This window comes from Rhineura floridana, chromosome 13, assembly GCF_030035675.1.
Source record: "Rhineura floridana isolate rRhiFlo1 chromosome 13, rRhiFlo1.hap2, whole genome shotgun sequence".
Taxonomy (NCBI): Eukaryota; Metazoa; Chordata; class Lepidosauria; order Squamata; family Rhineuridae; genus Rhineura; species Rhineura floridana.
In genome coordinates this window covers 1,029,410-1,048,622 of record NC_084492.1, presented here as the reverse complement: position 1 = coordinate 1,048,622, position 19,213 = coordinate 1,029,410, and the positions used below count along the sequence as shown (strand labels likewise).

Below are 19,213 nucleotides of genomic sequence, written 5' to 3'. Positions count from 1 at the left end.
CAGCAGGGAAAGCGAGTCCTCAAGCCCATTGCGGCCCAACAATCCCAGATGGGGACCCAAAGGAGAAGTGATGAAGGAAATGATCAAAGGGAGCAAGGAAAGGAAACCTCCCAGAGGCGGCTTTTCCCTTGGACCAATGAGACGGACAGAGAGCGGCTGGCAAAGTGTCCCAGCCCCTAAGTAAAACCACACAGGACAGATCCAGGAAATGGTTTCAGTTCGGCAGGTACACTTAATGCCTGTTACTTCCTTGCAACATGCTTCAAACGATCCTTTCAGCTAACCTGACAGGCATCTGAGTGGGCTGGGAGGTGGCTGGCAGCCAGTTTGCACTACTCAAAGCTGTTAGAAGAAGAACCTGGAAGGAGAAACTTCCTCCTTACAAACAGTGAGCCTCCTTCTGCACACAGCGTTGTGCAACATGGCCAGCTGCCCAGGGTGGAAGAGCCTGTGATGCCTCTGCTTGCAGAAGACCACAGACAAGGCTCAGCCGCCACCGCCATCGAATGTCAAATGGAATGAGGCCCCCTGAGCAAACCAGGGAGCAGCTTGCTGATTATTGCTGGAGGCAAGAGTCCTTTGACTGCTAACAGAGCAGGAGTGCACACTATTCCTTTTGTCGGCCTCAAATGGAGACCCTCCTCACTTCTTTGCTAGCTTGAGATTCATTTACGGTGAAGAAGCCAGGCCACTCTCTGCTCTCACCTGCGCAAGATGCTTGTTGCTCACCATCCTGACTGCCACATTTCCTTTCTGTGTGTACACACAGGATCATGGCCAATGGGGCTGGAGCCCCAGCAGATGCAAGCACAACCATGCCTTCGTGCTGTAGACCAGGAGTCTGGCCAGTCTCCTAGCCTGAGGTCACAGAAGTTCAAAAAGCCCTGAGCAGTCATTGCTGGAGTCCCACCACAGGCATGGCCCCGCAGATGCTGTTCCCAAAGCACAGAAGGAATCAACCTGAGGGGGTCCTATGCAATGAAGATCAGGATGTGGTGGATCAACCGCTGTTTCGCTCTGCTTCTAGAATTAGGCATGTGGTGTGTGCTCAGCCCCCCTCAACTTTGCCCGCCCCCTCAAGATCATCCAGCCTCTTTGGCTCCAGAGCTCCATCTGCAAAACTCAACAGGAGCTGCTGCGAAAGTGAAAACTGGGTTGCCTGGAGGGGGCAGACCTACCTCACACATCAAGATCTGCTCTCAGAGAGCAGACGGGGGTCCACCTGAGATTAGATTGTGCCACTTCAGACTGCTGGGGGGGGGCACACATGACTGAATGTCCTGCCATACAAGAGAACTTCCTTCACCCAGAAATCTAGATGTCCAAGAGGACCCTTCTCCTATTGGAACCAAGAAGCTGCCTCATACCTTGCCTGCCTTTGCTCTGCCTAGCTCAGCATTGCCTACACTGACTGGCAGTGGCTCTCCAGGCTGGCAGGACTGAACTGGGGCTTTCTCCATGCCAACCAGCTGCTCTACCCTGATGTGGCACATATTTTCCCACAAAACATAGCGTTTGCTCCCAGCCTGGTCAGCCAATTCATGGCTACGACTATAATGCCTGTAGACAACTTCCAGGACTGAGGGCGGGAGGCCTCTGAATACCAGTTGCTTTGAATCATGTGGGAGAGGTGCTGCTGCATGCAGGTCCAGAAGAGGCACCTGGTTGGGAACAAGATGCTGGACTAGGCGGGCCCCTTTGACCTGATCCATCCGCTGCAGGGCTCTTACGTTCTCTGAGTGACGGCCCTTCCTCAAGTTCCCTATGCACCATGGATTCCTTGCATGGAGAATCAGTAAAGTGAAGCCCTCCTGCAGTCTGAACTGGTGCAGTCCAAACATAGGCTTACCACCTGATCCGCTCTTTCAGAGAGACTGGGCACAGAAGAGCAGGCTCTGCCCCCCTTCAACTGTAGGCACTACAAGAATCTTCTTTGCTTGGCTTCCCCCCCCCAAAAAAGCAGTCCTTATAGTTGGCAGTGACTCTGGAAGCAAAGGTCAGGCAGAGCACCCCATGCTCAGAAGGGGGGCTGCAATGCCTGAACAAGCATGAGCTGCCAGAGCCGACACTGCTGTCTGCAGGAAGCTGCCCTGCCGCTGTCAAAGGGAACAAGGAGGTGGCATCAGCCTCAGCTACAGTGTGACACAAAAGAGCCACAGAGGCCCCTCCTGCTTGGGTGCCTTGCACAGCAGCGCAGCAGGCACTTTGCTGCTGCAAGAACCAGAGAGCCCCACTCAGAGGACACACCAAGGTTGTTGCATTCTTCAAAGTGAGAGAAGCAGAGGCACACAGACACCCCCCAAGAAAATCAGGGTCAAGAGGACAAAGCGGGTATGGATGCTGCAATACAACTTTAGCTTGGAAGGCTTGCATGCTCACTATCTTCTCAGGAAGCCATAAAAAGTTTTCATCTGAGTGACATTACATTTACTAGGTTCTTTCAAGGCAAAACCACCATAAAAAGGATTTCAAACAAGGAACTGTCTCCCAGGAGCAAGCACTTGTACTCTCCGCTGGTAATTAAAAAGCTGGATTGATCAAGCCTGCACCAGAAGCGCTCTACAGTCACTTCACCTCAGCCAAATCCTGCAGCACTCAGCAGAAGCCAACATGCAGAGTGCATTCTGGAGCAAGGGTGCACCACTGAACTTACCAAGAAGATCTCAACTTCTCTGCCACGTTCACTGCAGCTGTGAGAGCATCAGGACCAGACCTTATCAGGACAGTCAAAGTTCCCACAGCTTAACTAGATTTCTTCAGAGAAGTTGGGACCATGCTCAGACTTCTTTGTTTGACCTTCAGAGCAGACACTGGATTTAACCCTAACTTTCAAAGTGTTTGTAAAGTTGAGATCCAAGGAGCAGAAGAATGACAGGTTCCTTCACTGGCTCTCTCTCTCTGCCTCCATATTTAAGCCACTCCTCCTCTTCTTCCTCTTCATCCACCTTATGAGCCCTTGGCCAATTCAGCAGCCAACTCTTGGTCCAGACCAATAAAGGCTCTCGGTGCCACTTACCAGCCAGCTTTTACGCTCCTTATTTTATTTATTTATTTAAGACATTTATATATCACTTGATCATTTACATAAACAAGCCTATTGCCTTGACGCCCCTTAAGCCTCTTTAACTTCCAATGGATCTGACATGAAAACCCAAGACTAAAGAGAATCTAAAGGGTTGTGTTATTCATTAGAGCTCTTACCCATCATACGCTATAAGGTCCCAGGGTGGGTTACAACAATATAAAAATACAATATTAAAATCTGTTAAAATCAGAAGAGGGTGGACTTACAAAAAAAACACTCAGGCGCCAAAGGCCAGGGTAAAGAGGTATGTTTTCAACATATGATGAAAGATTAGCAGCGAAGATGCCAGACATACCTCTGTGGGAAGGGAATTCTACAGATTAGGGGTTATTGCAGAGAAGGCCACCACTTCCTGAACTTCCGAGGGCGGCAGAACTACCAAGACAGGCTCCTCTGCCAGTCTTAACATCTGAGAAGGTCTGTAGGGAAGGAGATGGTCCTTCAAGTATTTTGTGCCTAAGTGGTTTAGGCCTTCAAACGCTAATGTGAGCACCTTGAATTGGGCCCAGAAATGAACTGGCAGCCAATGCAGCAATTTCAAAACAGGTTTATGTGAACTCTAAATGGAACCTCAGCCAGTAACTTAGCTGCTGAGTTCTGGACAAGATGATGTTTCTGAGCCATCTTCAAGGGCCGCCCCATGTAGAACACATCACAATAATCCACTCTGAAGTTGCCAGAGCATAAAGTACAATGGCCACGATCGCAGGTCATAAAGCAATTTTTAAGCCAAGCTGACCCTGTCAGATTGCTTGGCAGGAGAGACCCTAGAAGCCACTTTGAACAGTCACACTTAGCATGCACCCTCAACAGATGGAAGAATAAGGCCCACTGGCAAGTGGTGCAGTTTCTCAACAAAACCACGCGAGACCTGCTCCAAGCAGAACTTTCTAGCCCACAGGCTGCCAAGGCCTTTGGCCCACAACACATGCCTACAGCGTGCTCTTACGTGATGAAGTCCAGGAAGCTGGCCAAAGGCTCATAGGCATGATTCCTCATGTGGCGGAACTCCACCACCATCTTCTCCTTCAGCTTGTCATCAATGACTGACACAGTGAGAGGAGAGGCTTCATTTGCCAGGAAATTCCCATAATCTGTGCTCTGGAGATGAAGCTTCAGATCTGGAAAAAAAATGAAAGCGAGTTTCATGAACCACTATAGAGGACAGGCTATACAAGGGCAATTGTGATGAAAAGGTTTCCCTAGAAAGGCAGCACAGCAACACCTGCTGGGTGGAGCCAGATGGCTCTGCTGGTCTCATCTTCTGAGCCAAGCACATGAAAAGGCACAAACAAATTTTTTGCCCTAGAAGGAAACCTAGGAACAGAACATGCAGTTTTTGTGCCCTCTTTAGAATCCCAGCCTGTGCTGCTGCTCTGCAAGAGACATGAAATCACAAGCATTCTTGGGAGCCTCTCTGGGGCACACAGGGCAAGGCTAAGCAGCATTTGGGACCTAGGAGAGGCAAGCCACTCCACTCCAGCCACGGAGGAGAACATTTTCTCTGACCAGCTTTCCACTGGGCCACGTGAACCCTTCACTGCATTTTGCCACCGGGGAGTTTGACTGGCCTTCTAGTGCTCTTCCACCCCACCCCCTGCCTCCGCTGCCTGGGAAAGCACTGTGCAAACACTCAAGAACATTTATGGCTGCCTTTTAAAGAAGTCCAGAGAAGTGACGAGAATATATCCACCTGTAGCGGGTTAGTACATTGTGAAAGCAATTATTATAATAAAAACTTGAGGAAGCAGAAAGTAATCAGCTCTTCCGTTTTCCAGAAGAGAGTGGTTATTTACAAGCCTGCAGTTATGCAAACACAAGTTCATCTGATAAGAGCTGTCATGCTCATTTGGTGACCCTTCATCAGAATGACCTTTGCCAAACATCCTTTTAAACAGAGGCCAATACAGTGCACAAGGAACAGCACTGTCCTGTCTTGGGGAAGGGCCAGAGCTCAGTGGTATCACTTGCCCGGCCCTGAAAGCCCCAAGGAAAGACGCCACAGCTCCGGCTCCAAGGATTAGGACCGCTTGCCTAAGCGTCTTCTCTTCGCGCAGGCTTCACAGGAAAAGGGCCCCAGGCTTAATCCCTGGCAGCACCCCCAGTGTGGGCTAGAAGGACACTTGCCTGAAACCCTAAGTGAGCTGCTGACAGTCAGTGCACACAATAACTAATCTAGATGGACTTCAGTGTAAGACCGTTTCCTGTGCAGACTAAATGCATCCAGTTCTTTCAGCCTGTCTTGCAGTTCTCTTACACTCCAAACACCAAGAAATGCCCAAGTCCCCCACCCCACTGCAAAACACAGCTGTTCCGGCAAAGACCTTGTCATGCTCTTTCCGAGTCTATGCCCTCTGGGTTCCAAGGAATTATTTTACGCATCCCTATGGACTGTGAGCCACACTAGTCAGACAAAACACCATTTCAGGCACTTGCAGCCCCAACACACAGGATTCTCCTTCCTTTCAACAGACACTCTCCTGGGCAGTCAAGGGGCACAGAAGGGGAGGGTGGAGAGAAAAGACAGGGAGAGATTGAATGGAACCAGATGGAAAACACCCATCCAAATTGCTCTGCGTTTCTTGGAATCTGAAGAACTCCAAGGCACTCCATGCCTCCAAGGAAACAGTTAGTTGCATAACCACTACTCAATTTATAGCAAGAACCACGAAATGGGGGGATGAGCTTCCCTCCAAGGTCAGGAGGGGCAGCGCCTGCCACTCTGGGTGTCTGTGCAGAAGGGGATGGGCGCAAGATGGAGAGAGCCACAAGAACGCTCAGCAGTCTCAAAGTAGCCTTGATTAGACCTAATACTGCCGGCCAGCCACCTTAGCCTGCCACATATGATGAGGTCATGAAATGCACCCAAGTCACTTCCAGGCCTTTTTTGCCCTGGGGGACCAGGGATTCTCTCTCCTGGTCTAACAATATTTATTTGCATTTATTTATTATTAAATTGATAATGCGCCCTTCCTCCCGAAGAAACCCAGGGCAGCAAACATATCAACAAAACTATTTAACTCCATCAATGATCTTTGGGTTGCCAGGAACAGTCCCCTTCAGTCCCCCTCCAATGCCTGGGTAAAGAGGAATATTTGTCCAAATTCCTCCTGAAAGTCAAGTGACGGAGACAAAAAATGATAATAGTGACGATGGAGACAGACACACCTCACTGGGGAGGGCATTCCACCAACGGAGAGCCACCACTGAAAAGGTCCTGGGCCCATCACAGATCAGCATCAGTCGGGCAGGGCCTCAGTGGCAGCACCACCAAGGTCCTCCCCTGCTGCTCATAGGGTCTGAGATGGTCAATATTGGGGACGGCACTCTTGCAGATATTTGGGTCCCAAGATGTTTAGGGCTTTGTATACTAGTACTAACACCTTGAATTGGGCTCAGTAGCTCACTGGCAGCCAGTGCAGAGCTTTGAGGACTGGTGACATGGTCCCATCCAGCCGCCCCATTTATTATTTATTTATTTATTCTTTGATGGTGATGATTTATTTCTATCCCACCCTTCCTCTCAGCAGGAGCCCAGGGTGGTGCCTAGCAGCCACATTCTGAACTAGTTGCAGCCTCTGGACAGTCTTCACGGGCAGCCCCACATACAGTGCATTACATTCGTCTAGATGTGAAGTCACCAGAGCATGGACAACTGAAGCAAGGCTATCCTGGTCCAGAGACAGCTGTAGCTAATGAATCAGCCTCAGGAGAACTAGCAGAGTTTCATTGCCCCGTCTCTCTTCCAATAACGGTCATTCATCAGGGCCACCAAGGCTGTTTTGGTGCCAATACAGACAACAGACAATGCTAGTTCTACTCACAGTAGACCCATTGGAGTCAATAGGCACAACAAACAGGTTTATTAATTCCAATGGGCCTACTCTGAGTAGGACTTGGTTGGACACACCCTCCCCCGAGGCTACTACTGCCTTTGGCATGGACAGTCAGACACCAACAAAAGTATCATCCGCTCTGTCCAAGTCATCTCAAGGCCCAGCCATCAGGCTGCAGGATAGCAGAAACGTTCCCATGACGGAGCAGCATCTTTTAAGGCAAATGAAGCCAGTCCTCTGCATGCCAAATAAATAAGCTTCTCAAGAGAGATAAGCTGCTAAGAAGACTACATCAGCATGTATGTCTAAGGGTTAAATAGCACATTTTAGTTTGAAAAAAATCCAAAATCCCTTTATTATTACTAACCAAACATAACACAAAACAGAGCAATCTTTTGAGTACACAAGAATTCAGCCTGAATTCAGGGGTTGGAGTGGGGAGGAGTGAGGAAGAAGCTGACTCCCTACTGAAGCCTTAACATCTGCATTGGTCAAAAGACCATTTCTGTTCTGCACTCTTACAAGGGGCATGCTTCTGGGGGATGTCATAAGGAGGAAAACTGACCATTGATCCTAACCATAAGAACATCGTACGAGCTTGCTGGATCAGGCCAGTTGCCCACTATAGGCCAGCCTCCTCTTCTCATGAAGACAACATGCCCCAGTGGGAAAAGGCCCACAAATAGGACCAGAGTGCAACAACAACTCTCCCTATGTGCAGTTTCAAGGAAATGGTATTCAGAGGCAGACTCCTGCCAACGGTGGAGGTAGAACATGGCCATCATGGCTATTAACCACAGAATTTGTCTAATCCCCTTTTAAAGCCACCCAAGTTAGTGGCCATCACTGGCTCCTATGGGAGTGAATTTCATAGCTTAACTATGCACTGCGTGAAGCAATAGTACTTTCTTGTGCTTTTAGTTCTTTCTTGTTGACACGGCAGGGGTGGGGGGAGATTAGGACTCTTTTCTAAAATGGGGAACTGAAGACTGAGAACTTGCCCAGAGCTCCCAGACCCAAGTTCAGCATCTAGACAGCACCGTCTCCAACTCTGGCCAGGAAGCTCATGCTTATCAGTGCCAGAGACCATAAATGGTCATAGAGAACTGGCAGTGTGTGTATTTCAAAGACTCTTCTGTGTCCTAACGTGGGAGGGAGCAGAAGCAACACAGGCCAGGGAGCTCAGACCTCAGCTCCCAAAGAAGACCCTGCCAGAGACCATCTGCTCTTTTTACAAAAGTATTTATTATTATCCCACCACCTTCCCTCCAAGGGGCTCACGGTGGTGTGCATGGCTCTCCTCCCTTTCCATTTTATCCTCAAAGCAACCCTGTGTGAGAGTGTGACTGGCCCAGGGCCACCCAATGAACTTCATGGTGGGGTGGGTGCTTATAGCTTGGTGTCCCAGGTCCTAGTCCAACACATTCGCCACTGCATTTTTTACTTATTTACGGTTTTATTGTTTTTTCTTGTTTAAGACACCTTGAATGCCTTGGCAGAAGGGCAGTATATTTGCATATGCTGAACATTAACTTCATATAAATAGCCCCTCATTTTAATTATTTTTAGCTCACTTGCCTTCTTATTAGTGATCTTTGTAAGCCCTCTGGAAGTCTCTCTTTTTTTTTTTACTAAAGAGTGAAGCAGAAATACTTCAGATAATCCAGATTACGTTGGATTACAATAAAATTATTTAAAAGAGTAAGAACACAATAACCAATGTACATACATCATCCCCACTGCTATGATAGATAGTATACAGCCAAACTCTCTCTGTGTACATGTAGAAAGGAAAGAAATCCAGATTGTCCACCAATATGAGCAAGGTTCCAGTTCCCAGCAAACTCAATTTGCCTGTACTTCTTTGTTGTTATTCCAGGAATGAGCAAGCAATGAACAAACTGAATGGGAAGACTTTATTTCCAGATCCACTCTACCTTGAACATTTCCCTTAAGTGAGCAGAACTCCAAACACGTCTCTTCTCAGGTTTCTGTTTCTGAAGTCATTTGAGCAAAATCAAGGAAGTGTCCTGAATACCAAGTCAACAACACTGTTCTTCCAATAGGCTTGATTAAGTTTTTATTCATTTTGGGGAGTTATAGACCAAACCTCTTTCTATTGTGAAATCTCGAGGTTCCTCAAGTCGCTCCTTTTCATAACGAAGTTCCAAACTGCTCTTTGAGACGGCTACCTGGGAATCCAGGCTGCAGCATCCTCAGCAGAGTGCTATCCAGCCCAGGCGTGGGGAACCTATTTATTTATTTTCTATCCCAGCCTTCTTCCCTGAAGAAGCCCAGGTCTGAGGGGCCATTCCTTATCTGACCAACACTCCAAGGACCACACGGGCAGGTCCAAAGGGCAATACAGACTCCAGCCTCTGCCTTGAAGACTTCCACAGAAAGAACCCAATAACTCTGGAGGCCATCGGTCCCACTGTCAAACTGCTCTAACTGTCAAGCCATTTCCCCTAACATTCAACTGGAATGTGACATCAGCACATCCAATCTAATCCTGCTCTCTATCTGACAGCCCGTCAGGTATCTGAAGAGTGTTACCATGTTCCCCCTCAGATCTCTCTTCTCCAGGTATACACACCCACACACGATGATGTTGCATCAACCTTTCTTCAACTAGCTGTTCACTCTCCAGCCTAGCATACAGCAATCGTGACCACTCAAATGGCGCTGGCCCGGAGGTGTCACTCTTGCCATGAGCAGCATGAGCCTCACCTCCTGTAGCAGGACTGACAGATCCAAAAGCAATACTGCCTCTACATAAAGCCTCAAGGAGCCTGGCTATGGCTACCAAGGACTTGGGCAGATGCGGGACCCATGGTGTGCCTTGGTCTGCTCTGCTCAATCTCACAGGGCTGACTCTGAACAGAACACAGAAGGGGCCTGTTGCAGCCAAAGGGCAGAAGGTCCAGCGGAGAACGGCTCTTCCAGGTGACGGCCTGTCAAGCAGGCCCTTGTGCAGGATGCTACTTTGGGGGCGGGGGAGCTCCTAGGCCAGATCCAGCCCTAAAGCAATTTTTTCTGGCTCCTGATCATTTAACAATTCTGACTGACATGTCCTGAAAGGTTTGCCCTCATTTCTACTTAAACAGAAGAAAAATGTTTATAAATGTGTATGAGATGAAGCCATGCTGGAGGATTACATCTGTTTGGATTCCATTTGCAAGGGCGCTCCCAATGTCACATAAGTGTGAATGCCACATGGTGAGGCCTCCCTGGTTGCATTACAAAGCCTGCAAAGAAGGCAGCGAGTGTGACAACACCACTCAGTTCTAAGCTCAGGCCCTTCAGTGGGGGGGGGCAGCAGATGAGACCCTGAGGGGACACAGAGAAGCCGGCTATCCCTGTTCTAGGAGAGCCTCCCTGCTTGGCCTATCTTTGTGGCTTCTACTTGTCTGCAATGCTTATCTGACTTTTTCAAAGGTTAATGGGTTTCAGGATGTTCCAAGGAAAAAAGGCTGAGCAATGATGGGCCAAGTCTGGGGGCGGGTGGTAACACAATTTTCAAGCTTGCTTTCTGGAAGAGGCACCTTTAAGGGCCAGAGCAATGTCTCCAAATATGTTCATCCTCATGCTTTCAAAGTAGCTGCAGTTTCACTAGCCAAATGGGGTGCTTGGAGACAGAGCTTTTATGTTGCAAATGGGAGGTTCAGACCCAATATTTCTGTGAGTGCGATTGACAGGTAAGCACCCACGTATGCCTTTTTTAGTCTTTGTTTTTTTAACAGGAAGTTCTCAGTTTCCCCGTCCACATTAGTGGACAAAATCTGACAAATGTGCCTTCTGGCGCCTTCCCTGCCTGCCCACCCTTTTCCCATTCTGGGCATGAGTGCAGGTACATCTGTACCTGGGTGCATGCACTGAGGGGGGCCTTGCTCAAGACTGTTATTTAACTATACCAAAATTCAGATAAAAAGGTCTGGTGCAAGTCCTCTATTTAAAAAAAAGTCCTGCTGTACATACTGTGATTACAGTCTACAAGGAAATCCTCCATACGTGCTGAGATTTTGAGAGAGCAGCTTTGGATGCTGGACACAGAATGGCTAGAGGAGCAAGCAGAAGCAGACTCCTACCTGCTCACCAAGGGCTGCTTCACACAGTACACCTGGGTCTTGCTTAGACAAAAATTACCTACATTCCTATGTGGAATGTCACCACACACGTTAGAGAGCACAGTCTGAAAAAATGCACCAATAAGCTACCACACCAGTGGCAACTGCAGATGTACAATGGCAGAGGAAATCTGGATTAAGTGTAAAAACACCTTGAGACAATGAATAGCACCACTTCTACCATAAAGCCCAACTTAGAAGCACCAATGGACTCAGACAGAACGTGCAGACCTTGCTGCTGTGCCAGGAAGGGCTTCAACGTTCCCTGGGAAGCAACCAGTGGGGAAAAGGAAGCCGCGGGTGGGAACAAGGGGCTTGCACAGCCAGCAGAAGAAGTCCTATCACTTGCTTGGAAAGGGCCCCCTCTCAGCTAGAGAGAACCCAGAGCAAAGGGTGGGTCTCAAAGAGTGAAGCTGTGGGCTGAGGCCACCAGCACGGCTCTCTTTAGGACTTACCCTGGGGCCCATGAAACCTCCCTTCCGCTTCCTCTTTCAGCTCTCATCGCTTTTCAAGGCTCAGATCAGCACCCGAACCAAAAGCAGAACCACCAAGAGGACAGGAGCAAAGGGGAAATGATCCAGCAGACTGGTGGCAGGAAAACACAGCAGCTGGAAGGGAGAAAGTGGGGCACCACAGGAATCAGGAGACAGAACGGAGGACTAGAGAGAGAACTGTGTGGTGCCTATTTGTGAGATGGGAGTAAAAGGAGTGCTAGAGACAGAAAGTGCCAGCACACACACAGGTTGACTCCAGGAAAACGGCTCCTCTTGAAACTGACTATTCCCCCCACCCCCCCAGTTTCCCACCCATCATCAAGTCACAGGTAACATTTGTCTTCATTGACTGAGCAATAAGATTCATGGATCTGGTGGTCTCTCTATTGCTGCCATTGTACAAAAACATAGATCTGATGCACAGCACCTTATGGATCCTCAATGTTTACAAGCAATCCCCTCAAAACGTGTCCTCATATGTTCTGTGACTTATTGAGAATTTTGCTGTCATTCTATGTAAAAGTCATGAAGATGTCAATCCAGTGTGAAACAGCTGTGAAAAAGGCAAATAATATGCTAGGGATCATTAGGAAAGGCAGTGAAAATAAAACCGCAGATATCATGATGCTGTTGTATAAATCTATGGTGCAGCTGCATTTGTAATACTGTGCTCAGTTCTGGTCGCCTCACCTCAAAAAGGATATTGTAGATACGGAAAGGGTTCAGAAAAACCAGAATGGTCAAGGGGATGGAGCAACTCCCCTATGAGAAAAGGTTGCAGCATTTGGGGCTTTTTAATTTAAAGAAAAGGCAAGTCAGAGGCAACATGATAAAAGCGTATAAAATTATGCTTGGCATGAAAAAAGTGGATACAGAAAAGTTTTTCTCTCTCTTGTAACACTAGAATTCATGGACACTCAATGAAGCTGAATGTTGGAAGATTCAGAACAGACAAAAGGAAGTCCTTCTTCACGCAGCGCATAGTTTAACTATGGAATTTGCTCCCACAAGAGGCAGTGATGGCCACCAACTTGGACAGCTTTAAAGAAGATTAGACACCTTCATGGAAGAAAAGGCTCTCAATGGCTACTAGCCCTGATGGCTGTGCTCTGCCACCATAGCTAGAGGCAGGATGCTTCTTTAGACCAGTTGCTGGAAACTGCAGGAGGGTAGCGTGTCTTGTGCTCAGACCCTGCCTGTGGACTTCCTGTTAAGGCCCCTGTGAGAACAGGATGCTGGGCAAGGTTCTTATCCACTAAGAGCCACGCCTTGAATCAATGCTCTTGTGGTGCTGGCACATACTGGATTTGTGATTTCTACTGCGTAGTCTACCAATGAAATATTCAATTTGATGGTTGTTTTTTTTGGGGGGGGGGGAAATAAAAATAATGCAAATCCAGGAGTGCTCATTTTTTATCTGACTTTTACTCAAACCCAGGTTGGAAAAGCCAAGTTGTATGTTCTCTCTTTCTGTCTGGGGTGGCGGCGGGTGGTCGAAAGAGAACCAACCAGATGGGGTAGTGCCTGCAATGCACACTCAAAAATGCAAATGTGCCACAGGCCCCAAAGACCGACGACTCCTAAAGTTGTGCCATGGCTTAGCAGTGCCAGTGTGGTGTAGTGGTCAGTGCTGAATTAAATCAGGGATATCTGTGGTCAAATCCCTCATTATGATCACTGGGTAGCCTGCAGCTTAACCTCACAGGGGAGCGGGAGAGGCCAGGGACGCAGCATTTCGCTCTCTGGAGGAAGAGCAGGTAAAAAACCAGATAAACAGCAGCAGTTGTGGGCCATATCGAGTCAAAGTCCACGACGTTGATCCCATACAGGTGCAGAGCGCATTTCCATCTCCTTCCCGCTGAATAACTACAGAGCCCCCACCTTTTAGGGGTCTTAAGTTTTCCAGGCAGCCCTGAGCACCGACACTTCTTTTCTATAAGAAAGGAGTTTAGCTGTATGGTTACTGGGGCAGGCATTAGCTCAGAGGTCGCCAACTTCTTTGGACCAGAGGGCACATTTCAAATTTTGAGAACACTGGGGGCACCAGTCACAAAATGGCTGCCATGGGGGCAAGACATAACACGAAATTAGAGAGTAGTCATGGTGAAGCTTTTCCCATAATTGCATCTCCATACTAGAAAAAGCTTGTCCTGTTGAATTTCTGCCTGCCACACAGCTGTTAAAGCACAAGAACCCTGTTTTCCCCCAATGCCAACCTCTGACCAGGTGTTGGATAGTTACCCTGTTCTGGACGGGGTTACACTCCCCCTAAAAGAGTGGGTTCGTAGTCTGGGAGTTTTGTTAGATCCTTCCCTGTCACTTGAGGCTCAAGTGGCCTCGGTGGCACAGAATGCGTTCTACCAACTTCGGTTGGTAGCCCAGCTACGTCCCTACCTGAGCAGAGAGGATCTTACAAACAGCTCGACTACTTACAAACTGTCGCCGCCGGGAACACATCACCCCAGTGTTGTTCGACCTACACTGGCTCCCAGTTATTTTCCGGGCCCAATTCAAGGTGTTGGTATTAACCTTTAAATCCCTATATGGTCTCGGCCCAGTTTATCTGATGGAGCGCCTCCAGCGCCACCAACCATGCCGCCCGACAAGATCAGCCACACAGGACCTTCTCTCAATCCCGCCAACTAAAACAGCTAGGTTGGCGGGGACAAGAGAGAGGGCCTTTTCAGTGGCGGCCCCCACTCTCTGGAACTCCCTCCCGTATGACCTTCGACATGCCCCTTCCCTGAATGTATTCCGCCAAGCTTTGAAGACCTGGCTCTTCAGACAGGCCTTTGGGACTTACGGGGAGGGTTAAATTTTTACGACCAATAGCCTACTACTCTGTACTGGAACTGTTTTATTGTTTTATTGTTTTATTGTTATATTGTATTTTATGATGCATTTTATTATGATGTAATGTATTGTTGTTAAATTGTACGTCGCCTAGAGTGGCCATTGGCCAGATAGGCGACCCACAAATTAAATTATTATTATTATTATTATTACATCAGTAGTACATGCTCTGGTAACCTCGCGATTAGACTACTGCAATGCGCTCTACGTTGGGCTGCCTTTGAAGACCGTTTGGAAGCTACAGCTGGTCCAAAATGCAGCGGCCAGATTAATAACGAGGACCAAGCAGTCGGAACACATAACACCTGTTCTGGCTTGCTTGCATTGGCTGCCAACATGCTTCTGGCCCAGATTCAAAGTGTTGGTTTTGACCTATAAAGCCCTATACGACAATACCTGTCGGAACGCCTCTCCCGATATGAACCTGCCTGTACACTGCGCTCTACATCGAAGGCCCTCCTCTGAGTCCCAACTCATAGAGAGGCTCGGAGGGTGGTGACGAGATCTAGGGCCTTCTCAGTGGTGGCCCCCGAACTCTGGAACAGTCTCCCCGATGAGGTGCGTATGGCGCCGATGCTGTTGTCTTTTCGGCGCCAGCTTAAGACCTACCTCTTCTCTATGGCGTTTTTAACTTCAATTTTATACAGGAAATTATTATGAAATTTTGATCTTGTATTTATATGTTTTGTAGTATTATCATGTAATTTTTATGAGATGCATTTGTATTTTTTTGTTGTTCACTGCCCAGAGAGCTTTTGCTAGTCGGGCGGTCTAGAAATCAAACAAACAAACAAACAAACAAACAAACAAATAAATAAAAATAATAAACCAAAGCCTAAGCTGCCATCCTATACCCACTTACCTGGGAGTAAGCCCCATTAAACACAAAGAGACTTAATTCTGTGGAGACATGTATACCGTTGTACTGCAAGTTAACTATACAGTGAATTCTTAATGAGCCCCTGGTCTTTAGCTCCTGCAAAGCAAGAGACATGCGTAGGCCTCTTTGCAACGTTTTCGCATTTGCCTTTTTGGAAGAGGGGGATTCTTTAACACTCATCCTCATTATCGTGCAGCAGTATTTGCAGAAAATAATGTCTAGGCATTACCCTCATCTCAGGCCAACTCAGCTCAGGAAAGGTGCATCCTAGTTGCTAAGGAAAAAGGAAAGGCAAACTATGGAGACCCCAAGGACTAGGGAAAACAGACAGAAGCAGGAAAGTGTACTGTGGGCTAAACAGGCAATTTTTTAGGATTCCTATTGCTTGGTATCCAAACAACTCACTTATCAATCACAGCTCTGACTTCACTCATTGGCTAGTAACACTGACAGGCAGGAGCAGCCAGGCTAGCTTATTTCACAGAAATTGCTTAGAAGGGTACCTGCACATTTTGCTCCATAGTGTTCATTCTAGGAGGGCTAGAGACTTTTTTAAAAAAAATGAAAGCTCTGGGCTGCCTGCTGGGGGCATCACAATAGGCCTTTGCAGGTGCCATGGCATCTGCGGGGAAGGGGTTGGCGACTGCTGCATTAGCTCTACACTGATCCAGGCCCTGACTCTCCAGCAACTGGCTTGAATAGATGATATGCTAATCGGGCCATGTTCCATAACCCTGGGCTCCTTCTTGGAGGCAGAGCAGGACAGAAAATAAATAAATAAATAAATAAATAAAAGCTGGCATGGAATCTCCATGTTCAAAGGCAGTATCACCTCCAAGGTCAGATACTGGAGCCAAACAGGAGTGGAGCCATCTAGCCAACGAAACATGATGCTGGACTAGATGGAGGGGGTCCACAAGTGTGAACCAACAGCCAGAGTAAGCCGCCCATACAGCACAGCAGGCCATGGGGACTGGAGAGCTACAGCTCATGCATGAGATTGACACCATTCCCAGAAGGAGAACAGCTGTGTTGGCCTTGCGGCAAAAACAGATTTAACAAATTTATCATGGCAGAAGGTTTAATAAATTAGTGACCCACTTCAACAGGAGAGGAAATGCAGCAGATGAAGAGCACTATATTCCACATTAATGTATTAATATTTAAGGCAGTGCAAGAGTCTTTGCTATATTTACACAGACTACAATGAGCACAACATGCAGCATTACACACAAATTTCTTAGCCTGAAATTGGGGTCCCAATTTATGATTTATTTATTACATATATACCCCACCTTTCTTTTTGTGATAGAAACCCAAGGCAGCTTGCATATGGTTCCCAGGCAGTCTCCCATCCAGATCTGACGCTGCTTAGCTTCAACAGGGTGCTGGCCTAATGTGCCTTCAGACCATGGCCTGGGACCAGCTATTTAGCTGGCTATTTAGCTAGAGAGAGATAGAAATTGTCTCCTTCAAATATGGAAGACCCAGACAGCTTCTGAAAACCTCAGGCGTGCGTAGAGTCACAAAATCACATCTCCCTTTCAGCATTTTTGTCAGGACATTCCAAAGCCTCTATCTCCCATCTACCTGCCGTGGGAGCCACCTTGTAAAAACAGGAACTGTCTTCGTGAGACCAAAGCAACACTTGCTCAGGGCATTCAGCAGGGAGACCCTGAAACACAGTTATGCACGTTCCTGGGAAACAGCTTAGAATGTTCCTATACAGATCCTGTAAACCGGCAGAAACAGGCCTGACAGCTCAGGCAACAGTTTTCACTTTTCACTTATTTGGTTCTGGCCAACAGGAATGGAGTACTTAAAGACAGGCTCAAATAGAAAGCTTCTGATCAAAGAATGGATCTTATGTTGTCCAACAGGGGCACTCCACACATAGGGACCCCCCAAAAAAAACATGTTGCAAAGCCACACAGAAAAGAAAGCTGAGCAGAGGCCTGGGGTGCCACCTCTTGGTGAGAGTGAGGAATTACAAGCTGTTTATACTGGCAAGCAAGAATATTGTACACCTTCCAAACCAAGTGGAGAGCTGCAGAACTACTCAGAAATGGAAGAGATGAGAGTCTGGAAGGGCTTTTAGCCTCCGCTCACACTCCCCCCCCCCGCTCACACTCCCCCCCACAACTGCCAGAAGAGCCATTCCATTCCATGGATTTATTAAATGTCTAGGCTGCCCTTCATCCTAAGGTATCTCAGGGCAGTGTACAACAGTAACACAAATAGCCCTCGTAAGATTAATTAAAACTGCTACAATCAGAAATAAACCTGCAGAAGAATGAAAATTCAACTTGCACTTCCCACCCAAATGCTTATGGGAAGAAAGGAGTCTTCAGCTGATGCCAGGAACTAGCCAAAGAGTGAGGCACCCTAACTTCCAGAGGAAGGGAATTCCATAGCTGCAGAGGGAGGGATGAAAGAGAAAGTCCTGCACTTGTTTACCAAGCCATACTTCTCGGCAGAAGGAGGGCTCCCCCTGCCGATTATAAAAACATGGACTATGGGAAAAGCTGCTATGTCAAGCATTTGGTTTCCAAGGTATTATGGGCTTTATATGCCAACATCAGCACCTTGAATTGGCCTGGTAACTAACAGGCAGACAGTGAAGTAATTCCTGATGGATCAGTGTTATATGACTCCTCCTTATCATACTGCTTAACATGTGCACAGCTGCATTTTGTAAATAACTGAAGCTTCCATACCAGCTGGGCTAATAAGAACAAACAAGGGTAACCACTAGCATTAGCAATTCATCCTGAAGGGCCAGGAAATGCTGATGCTACGTGCCCAGCTGAACCAAAACTCATTTTCTCTTTGGACACTCACATATTTTGCCACCCAGGCCCAAGGCTCAATGAGCTACCTCCACGGCAGAGGGATACATCCCCCTCAAGGCCACAGACGCCCCAACCAACCCACCAAGGAGCACATTGCCAGAGCCTCCAACAGATTCTTCCACTGACAGCCAGGAGAGGCAGATCCCGTCAACCTGTTAAGGACTCAAGGAAGAGCAGATTATGCTGCTGTGGCAGAAAGGGAAACTTCAGCATCAGCATCAGCATGTTCTAGCCAGACCCTTTTAATCAGTGCCCAGGTTTACTATGCAAACAATTTAGAGAACTTTTGTTGGGAAAGCAGCAAATAAATATTCTAAATAAATGTGTTGGTTTTTATCCACTGATATAAGGCAATACCCACTATTAGACTTCTTGAAATCAGTGGACTTAAGTAATTTAATGATCTATTCTGAATATGACTAACACTGGATATCATTAATAGGACTGACTCTTTCCTTCTTAGAAAGCATTCATTTCTAATTTAAAAATTCAGCACAGGGCTCTTTTATATGTCCAGCAATCACAATCCATCACTGTGTGTCAGCTCTGCAGCTGATTATCCTCACACACACACAAAAAAAGAAAATGAAGGAACTCCTGTCAAGATGCATCCTAATATGCAAAGCAACCTGACCTTATAGATGTCTACTCATGCATGTGCCCCCTCCAAGTTCAATGAGACTCACTCTCAGGTAAGCATGGCCAGGACTTTGCAGTCTGTGTTTGCTGAACCCTTTATTTCAGCACATATTGGGGGGGGTTGATGTACAAAGATTGTGAAAAACATAAGTGATCTAAAAAGGTGTATGTCTGGGAGTAGAAGTGCATTAGCAGAGCTGCAGTACAAGCCTATTTTTAGAAGCAACAGAAATCACCTCCTACACAATGAAGCTAAAATTCTGAAACCCTTCAAAACTACTTTAAAGAAGGATGGGCACTGTGCTTGTTCCATGTTTCAAAACTGACATTTCAAAAATTATTTTAGTGACCATTCGAATTAAATGTACATGCTTAGTGCACCTCCTCAAGTCATTAACCCAGCCTAGTGCTACACAAGGCTGCTCATGCGACCCCTTTCTCTACGCT

General features: G+C 47.3%; 1 protein-coding gene across 3 annotated transcripts in view; it reads right to left on the bottom strand.

The window, feature by feature from the left end:
• ATP6V0D1 (ATPase H+ transporting V0 subunit d1) overlaps positions 1-19,213 on the bottom strand; it is a 42,403-nt gene that overhangs the window by 21,201 nt on the left and 1,989 nt on the right. For all 3 annotated transcript variants that reach the window (XM_061593654.1, XM_061593653.1, XM_061593656.1), the window contains exon 2: positions 4,035-4,206. In XM_061593654.1, coding sequence (XP_061449638.1) covers positions 4,035-4,206 — 172 coding nt within the window. The remainder of the gene's footprint in view (positions 1-4,034; positions 4,207-19,213) is intronic.